General features: G+C 40.1%; 1 protein-coding gene across 2 annotated transcripts; it reads right to left on the bottom strand.

Annotated features, from left to right (window-relative positions):
• Positions 1 to 4,747: 4,747 nt before the first annotated feature.
• On the bottom strand, positions 4,748 to 8,338 carry dohh (deoxyhypusine hydroxylase/monooxygenase). 2 transcript variants are annotated; one of them, XM_066695806.1, is made up of 5 exons: positions 8,182 to 8,338; positions 7,172 to 7,506; positions 6,617 to 6,693; positions 6,161 to 6,401; positions 4,748 to 5,893 (listed from the first exon to the last, which is right to left on the bottom strand). In XM_066695806.1, the coding sequence occupies exons 2-5, from the start codon at positions 7,443 to 7,445 to the stop codon at positions 5,580 to 5,582; spliced, it is 906 nt and encodes a 301-aa protein (XP_066551903.1). In that variant the 5' UTR covers positions 7,446 to 7,506; positions 8,182 to 8,338; the 3' UTR covers positions 4,748 to 5,579. The 2 variants fall into 2 exon arrangements, with proteins under 2 accessions (XP_066551903.1, XP_066551902.1); XM_066695805.1 differs by lacking the exon at positions 8,182 to 8,338 and adding an exon at positions 7,972 to 8,175.
• Positions 8,339 to 8,729: the final 391 nt, after the last annotated feature.

Raw genomic sequence — 8,729 nt, 5'->3', positions numbered from 1 at the left:
TGTCTGCCTCACCATTACAGTTCTAATCCCCTTATCCTTCATTGCTCTCAATCCCGCAGTGAGTTACTCAAACTCAAACATAGTGTCTACAGTGCACCGGGGATTTGGGGTTTTGCAAACACACCTGATAAATCGTCTGGAAGACTAAAGCACAGAATTGACAGAAATGTACACCTGTTTTCAGTCTCAGGGCAAGTAGTGGTTTGTAGAGTTTTGTTTTAGTTTTTGTTTGTTTCTTTCCACCACACACATGATTTTAGGACACAATGATATCACTTTCCAATATCTTATCTTCAAATATATATTTTGACTGTAATACATATATTTATTTTATAGGTTTATAGGTTGAAAATATTGGCTAATTTGTACAATATATTTTCAACTTTTAAAATAAAAAGATTTTATAGGGAGTACAGACTTCAATATATTTAATAGATATCCCATATATTTTAATATACACAATTAGGGATCACACATTTCTACCACCTCTGCAAAAATCAGTTGTTCTGTATTGGCGATGGACAGTCACAAAAGGGTCTTTGAAAGTGCCCTGACTGAAGATTAGGCAACCCATTTTATGCCTATAGCTGCCCCGCCACACACTATCATGACAAAATCTGGGTAATGCATTTAACTGAATTGTCTTAGTTGTGGAACGTGTCGAAAACAAAAAAAAATATTTAGACTTTAATTCTGCAGAAAACAAAACACACAGCTGCCATAGCCATTAATAAAAACAGATGACACAGTAATTGTCTGGTTTGTCTGCACATAAGTAATCTGAGGGATAGGGATCTGGCTTAAGGAGAAGCAAAACACCTTTGTTGTTGCAGACAGTAAATCTCCAGGTCAGTGTTTCAGATTGTATATACAATGGACTTTTGATAAGACTTTGACACAAGCACTCATTTAACCTGTGTGAATTGTGTAATTTACTTTATATGATGGCACAGGATCAGAGTGGAGTTGTGATCATTAGACGATTCAGATAGTAAGATGTTGTGTTGTGGTCACAAGATAATTTATTTCTGGGTTTTGATATTATTATTTCTAATTATTGCTATCTAGAATCTAGTGTCATGAAACTGAAAGCACAAACAAACTTTAGCAAAATAATAATTGTTGTATTACAACTTCAATTAAAACCGATGAAGACTCAATTGAAAGGTGACATATTTTGCAACTATGGATAGAGCTTTATTTAGATAGCCAATTAAATTGTGAACCTAATGTTTGCACTGTTGTATACATTTTACTATGGTGTTGCATATGAACTGAGTTGAAGTTATTATTGATATTACTCAACATAATGTATTTCTAACAACATACCATGGTGAATTAAAGGTGTTTTTGTTCCCCAGGAGCATATCACTTCCTTTTTTGGCTGTTTCCATAATATAATACTATAATGTCCACCAGTTATTTCAGTATTGCCCATCCTTACCTCTTGAATGTCTGGGGCCCAAAAGCTTGAAGTCAGCTGTGCTAAAGCAGTCTTTGGCAACCCATTTCAAAGGTACATCCAATTGCCATCTTTTCCTCTCTTGGTCTTTCCAGCTTACTGCTTTTCAGTTACTGCCTCTAAACCACTGCGATCTCCGCAAAATAAAGGAATAATCAATTATGTCAGTGATGTCTATCCTGTCCGGATTATGAGTATTCCACTGAAATCCTGCCTTCCCTACCCTGATTTGTTTTAAGTACTGTGGACAGATGGCTTTTCAAGTGTGCCAGGATTCTTAGCTGCCCACACAGGATACAAGCCCCTGATCTGGGACCAATCTGCTCATCAAAGATCTAACAGTGTCCTCAAAGGCCAGTCAATCGATTTGTATTTCAAAGAGACATCTTTATTTATACATTTATTTATTTATTTATTTTTGCGTGCCTGGTGAGCAACCCGTCAAAGCACTTTACGAAGTCCTAGTCTTTAAGAGTCTGGCACAGAACAAAACTACGAGAGAATAGTATGACATGCATGGAGAAATAGATTGCTTACCAAATTGTACTTGGAGGAGGATAGAGGAAAAAAACATGACTTTATTACAGTATTTTAAATCTAGCATTCAAACAGGGCTTACAAGATTTGCAGGCTCCTACCAAAATTAAGTATACTTTAGATGCCCCCTGTGAATTAAAGGGTTGTGGAGCCCATTAGTATTGGACCTCTTATATTCAGAAGAGCGCATTGAAACATCACAGCATTCCCTACAGGCATCTGGCATCACTCTTATTTCTATAACTGGGGAACTACAACACTATATTGCTAGGCATTCCCTAATGACACATCAACCCTAAGTGCAAGATGTGTACAATAGCCTGGATCAAATTGGTCTGCAATCCTGGCTATGCTATTATTATTAATATTTATTTCTTGGCAGACACCCTTATTCAGGGCAAATTACAAAAAAAAAGGTGTTTTGAAAATCGTTGAAGATGATAGTTCCCAGAGGGATTGTGCACAACTGGCCAAGACACAAGGGTGGGTGGCTGGGCAATCTTCAGCATCTCTCACACCACTGATTCCCTGCTACTTTAGTGCCGGCAGGTTCTAGCCTGGGATTTAGTGTTTTAAACTGAAGGCTGAAATACGTCTAAACATTAAAGTGCAATAAACTTTGGGCTGAAACGTTTATACGATATCTTATAATCTTATACAGTCTTAAAATACAAGTTATACCAGATATTCAAAAGTACAAACCGGGACACATTGAAACAATATATAAAAATGGCATCACTTTATAAATTTCATCTAGTTTATTTTGTTAACCAGCACATCGTAAATAACCATGTTACTGCTCCCTGTATCATGATCCGATTAACATTGACAATATACAGTGAGGGAAAAAAGTATTTGATCCCCTGCTGATTTTGTACGTTTGCCCACTGACAAAGAAATGATCAGTCTATAATTTTAATGGTAGGTGTATTTTAACAGTAAGAGACAGAATAACAACAACAAAATCCAGAAAAACGCATTTCAAAAAAGTTATAAATTGATTTGCATGTTAATGAGGGAAATAAGTATTTGACCCCTTCGACTTAGTACTTGGTGGCAAAACCCTTGTTGGCAATCACAGAGGTCAGATGTTTCTTGTAGTTGGCCATCAGGTTTGCACACATCTCAGGAGGGATTTTGTCCCACTCCTCTTTGCAGATCCTCTCCAAGTCATTAAGGTTTCGAGGCTGACGTTTGGCAACTCGAACCTTCAGCTCTCTCCACAGATTTTCTATGGGATTAAGGTCTGGAGACTGGCTAGGCCACTCCAGGACCTTAATGTGCTTCTTCTTGAGCCACTCCTTTGTTGCCTTGGCTGTGTGTTTTGGGTCATTGTCATGCTGGAATACCCATCCACGACCCATTTTCAATGCCCTGGCTGAGGGAAGGAGGTTCTCACCCAAGATTTGATGGTACATGGCCCCGTCCATTGTCCCATTTATGCGGTGCTGTTGTCCTGTCCCAAAAACACCCCCAAAGCATAATGTTTCCACCTTCATGTTTGACGGTGGGGATGGTGTTCTTGGGGTCATAGGCAGCATTCCTCCTCCTCCAAACACGGCGAGTTCAGTTGATGCCAAAGAGCTCGATTTTGGTCTCATCTGACCACAACACTTTCACCCAGTTCTCCTCTGAATCATTCAGATGTTCATTGGCAAACTTCAGACGGGCCTGTACATGTGCTTTCTTGAGCAGGGGGACCTTGTGGGCGCTGCAGGATTTCAGTCCTTCACGGCGTAGTGTGTTACCAATTTTTTTCTTGGTGACTATGGTCCCAGCTGCCTTGAGATCATTAACAAGATCCTCCCGTGTAGTTCTGGGCTGATTCCTCACCGTTCTTATCATCATTGAAACTCCACGAGGTGAGATCTTGCATGGAGCCCCAGACCGAGGGAGACTGACAGTTATTTTGTGTTTCTTCCATTTGCGAATAATCGCACCAACTGTTGTCACCTTCTCACCAAGCTGCTTGGTGATGGTCTTGTAGCCCATTCCAGCCTTGTGTAGGTCTACAATCTTGTCCCTGACATCCTTGGACAGCTCTTTGGTCTTGGCCATGGTGGAGAGTTTGGAATAAGATTGATTCATTGCTTCTGTGGACAGGTGTCTTTTATACAGGTAACTAGCTGAGATTAGGAGCACTCCCTTTAAGAGAGTGCTACTAATCTCAGCTTGTTACCTGTATAAAAGACACCTGGGAGCCAGAAATCTTGCTGATTGATAGGGGATCAAATACTTATTTCCCTCATTAACATGCAAATCAATTTATAACTTTTTTGAAATGCATTTTTCTGGATTTTTTTGTTGTTATTCTGTCTCTCACTGTTAAAATACACCTACCATTAAAATTATAGACTGATCATTTCTTTGTCAGTGGGCAAACGTACAAAATCAGCAGGGGATCAAATACTTGTTTCCCTCACTGTAGCTTAATTTAAGTATCCTAGATATTCTCCCTTATTATTTATCTATGGGAGAATTAACTGCGTTGCATTGTTAAATACAGTGCGCTGGATTAAAATCTGTCCTGTGTAGCCACTACATATCTATATCATGAAATATACAGTATTACAGTCAAAGCCAGTTTCGTAGGCAAAACGAATACATGTGTATATTAATATGGCTACAACACCCTGCGATCCATAACTTACTCAAACAGTTTTTCCACAAATTCAGTGTTAGCATATTTTCTCTGTATACCTCCAGCTTTATCAATGTTGCAAAATAAAAGACACACACATCAATAACATCGTGGCAACAGCTTTTATAGTGAATGGGATTCCTTTAAAATGAATGGATCAGTTGTATTAATCGCTAAGTTTTGTAAGGTTGTAAGGTTTGTATTTCTGCAGTCGGTAAAGCATCTATAATTAGATTACCATTAACATATAGTTATAGCGATAATGAGGGATTACAAATGTAATTAAAATATACGATTCTTCATGCGATCGATCACTTGAAAATTAGCCTCTTTAAAACTTTTTAATAGTTTTAAGATGAGGGAAGCTAAAAACCGTGCCATTTAAATATTTTTGAGATAATTTACAAGACATTGGGACATTTAATTTAAATCCAGGACGAATATTTCATATTTGCATGGATTTGTAACAAAAAAGCACATTGTATAGCAGTCCAATGCAGTCCTTTCTCCAGCAGGATTTTCGAGATCTTTTCAAACACTCTTAAATGTCTGCTCCAAGCAATTGATCCAACAGAAAACAAGGAATAGTTTTCAGAAACCAGACATCTGTAGAAATAAATCTTGCTTGCAGCTTTTATTTTAACAAGTCACTGCCAGATACCATTGGTACCTTTTGTGGCCAGACTAAGTTATTTTAAGCATTCCATAAAACAGTAAAACTATAACATTCGCAAAAAGACATTTTTTCCCTTCCTCCTGCTTTCCATTCTACACAGCTGGCTCGTGTGTACTTTTTTGCCGGCTTTACAAATGATGCCTGCGATTGATTTTGGAATGAAGTCTTACGGTCCCAGAGAGGTTGAGAATGCTCTGAGGGAGAGAGCTCCCAGCACTGTCCTTCCCAATCAGACGTGTGGGGGGAGGAGCTAAAAAAGTTAATTACGCCTCTTGCACCCTGGCCAGTCCATCAGCATACTGAAACTGCCCACTGTTCTCATACTCGTACATGTCCAGCGCCACCTCGCAGCTCTCGTGGACCACACGCTCACTGTCGCCCAGGTAATCCCGCAGGGCCTGTAGGCAGGGCTCCTTGCCGATGGCTCCGAGGGCTTCTGCACACTCGTGCCGCACCATGGCGTTCTCCTCGTGCCTGCCAAGCGCCGCACTCAGTTGGGGCACACTAGCCTCATGCTGCATCTGCCCCAGGACATACCCGATCTCGTGGCGGAACAGAGCACTGCCACACTGCAGTCCTGCAAGGGGAACAAGCAAAAAAAACTAAAACTTATTAAATACGTAGGGTGGTTTGTGCAGCTGGCTTGGGACAAAATCGAACTCCATCCCCATCTAACAAAGGAAACTTCCATATTTGTCCACCAAGAGTAGTTTTGTTTGTATGTTAGTGGTGTTCTGTACATCAGTGTAAACAAGAACTTTGATTTTTGGTTAGTGGATAGATGCTGGTTACAGTTTATGGTTATGGTCAGCTAAAGTGTTCCCTGATTTTTCACTATGCTTACCTTCTGCCAGTGCCAGAACAGCCTCCTCGGTGCCCAGGTTCCTGAGGGCGAACATGGCCCTGTAGCGCTCGAACAGCGGCAGGGACTCGTCCAGCAGCTTGGCTCTGAGCTTGGGGATGCTCCTCTCCATGGCAGGGGGGGCGGGGTCCACAGACATGTAGGGGTTGTCGTCACTGCCCTTCTCCTCACTGCTGATCAGCCACTCGATCCTCTTCACAGCCAACTGACAGGTCTCAGCCACCTGAGGTGAAACAGATTCTGTTTACATAGCTCTCTCCATCTCCACTAAGTATGCCAGTAAAGGGAATCTGAAACTACATGTACTGCAGGGATGGGATGGCAAGTAAGATAGTCAGATAAGTTAGGGATTACTGGCCTCTTCGGTATTACAATTGGTATCTCTTAGGGGGAACGGTCACCCCTTCCAACATACAAAATATGTAGTGTCATCCTCACCTCTATCACAGGATCTTCAGAGTAGCGCTTCAGCACATTCAGGACTTTGGGGTTTCCGATTGCTCCAAGTGCTTCTCCTGAAATAAAACAAAAAAGCCAGATAAATCAGATAAAGAGTTATGTGTGTATTGTAATATTTTTACTAACTATAACTATGAGCAAAATAACATTACAGATAAAGCTTTTTCTGCCATTTCTACTGTAAAGGCTCACCTCACTTCCTCACAAAAGAAGTCAGACTTCCAGCTGTACAAAGATCTCAGTGAACAAGAAACCCTCAAACATTCATTATACTGTAAAATGGAAGCTGCAGTTCCTACATTTTTTGTTCCAATCAAGATTCAAAATGAGTGAAAATTAGTGCGTTCCAAATGGCTAACACACTTATATTAATTCAACGGTGAAAATTAATGATGGAGTGAATGGGGTGAGTCTGCAACAGTCAAAGCAGTGTGATCTAAAGGGGCTAGGTTAGGGAATCACTACAATGCTCATTTTGGACAAGCTGACATCTTGGGAGTTCACTGTGTTAGCAGTGGGTCTCTAGTGTCTCACCTGCTTCGTGTCTAACCATTGGCTCCTGCTTGGTGTTCTCTAGGACCGATATCAGTGAGGGGATGGCGTATTCGTCCTGCATCTGGCCCAGGCAGTATGCCAGCTCATGTTTGAGAAGAGCAGAATCGTCTGTGAAGGCCTTGCTTATCCAGTCTATAGCCATGCTTCCTCCCAGGTTCCTCAGGGTGAACAGAGCCCTGAAACGAGCTTTGAGGGGCTGCTGGGAGTCCACCAGGATCTTGCCCACTGCTTCAATCTCCTTTTCATTGGCCATTATTAGTCTGAGTTCCGCTTCGGTCCTCTCAAAGTTTAATTTCAGAAATAATTTTTTGACTCTGTGATTTGCAGAAGAATAAAATATATTTGATTTTACACACACACACACACACACACATATGATGATTCAAGCCATAAGTGGATGAATTCTATTAAGTGCACTCTACTAACTCTATAATTAGATCATTCAATTTCGTAATCTTCTGCATATATATTTTTAATATAACATTGGCCTGTGTCTGATGTTGCTAGTATGTCGTTATAAACATAGGATTATCTTTTTTGAAATGCCATAAAGACCAGTTTCTCAGTTGTCAAATTCATTATCAAATCCTACGCCTATTGCCAACTGCTTATGAAGTTCTGAACAGTGTCAGCATTCAGCAATGTACGATTACTATACATTCCGTAATTTAAATTACGTAGACTGAGTAATACATTAAACCAACCAACTAACTTATGCTACTTGCAAATAAAGTTCACATCAGTTTAAATTTGGAGAATATTTCAATAATATTACCTACCTGAGTGGAAGAAACGTGTCCAGTACTTCATTTACAACAGATGTACTGTATCGGTTTTGTTACAAAATAAACCAGCAATACACAACGTAATGAATCATAACTCGGGACGTGGGTCTACAAATACACAGAAGGCACTAAATTAAAAAGTTACTTGTAACCAGACGAGGGCAAACACCAGCTCATTAAAAAAAAGATACAAAATGTGCTTACTTGAATCGTTACAAACCCAGCTCACAGGGCGCCGCCATCTTACGTCATGTGCTCGCCCGTACCACTCCGGAAGACAGAAGGGAACGTACGAAAGTCTTATACTTATAATTCTGCGTTTCCTAAACATTCACAGGCATTATGTTGATGTTTCAAATTCAAGTGAAAGCACAAGAATATTCTACTAAAAATAACTCAGGGTCTAATTACCACCCCGTTCATGGCAAGTTGGTTCCGTCCTTGCTGTGGTTTAAACGTTGTGGTCACTCTACCATCCTATTAAACTGGAGTATCAAAGGCGAATGTAAGAAAAGTGTGAGGGAATATACGTTGTATTTCCATTTTATTGTAACCCAATAATGCTGGGGATTCAACTAGCACGTTCATGTTGACAAGGTCCCCCACACATAATAGGAAGCAATGCAGAGAGATAGTTTTAACACACTTCAAACGTACCAGAACAAAGGTTTTGGGTTATGTCAGGAACTGGACTAATTGATTTAACTAAAAGTTTAATCACTTTAAAAAAAGATTAGATCAATTAAAAAGAA

This window comes from Amia ocellicauda, chromosome 22 (assembly GCF_036373705.1).
Source record: "Amia ocellicauda isolate fAmiCal2 chromosome 22, fAmiCal2.hap1, whole genome shotgun sequence".
In the NCBI taxonomy this organism is placed as follows: domain Eukaryota; kingdom Metazoa; phylum Chordata; class Actinopteri; order Amiiformes; family Amiidae; genus Amia; species Amia ocellicauda.
The sequence above is the reverse complement of the archived record's forward strand: the minus strand, read 5'-3'. Positions and strand labels throughout refer to the sequence as shown.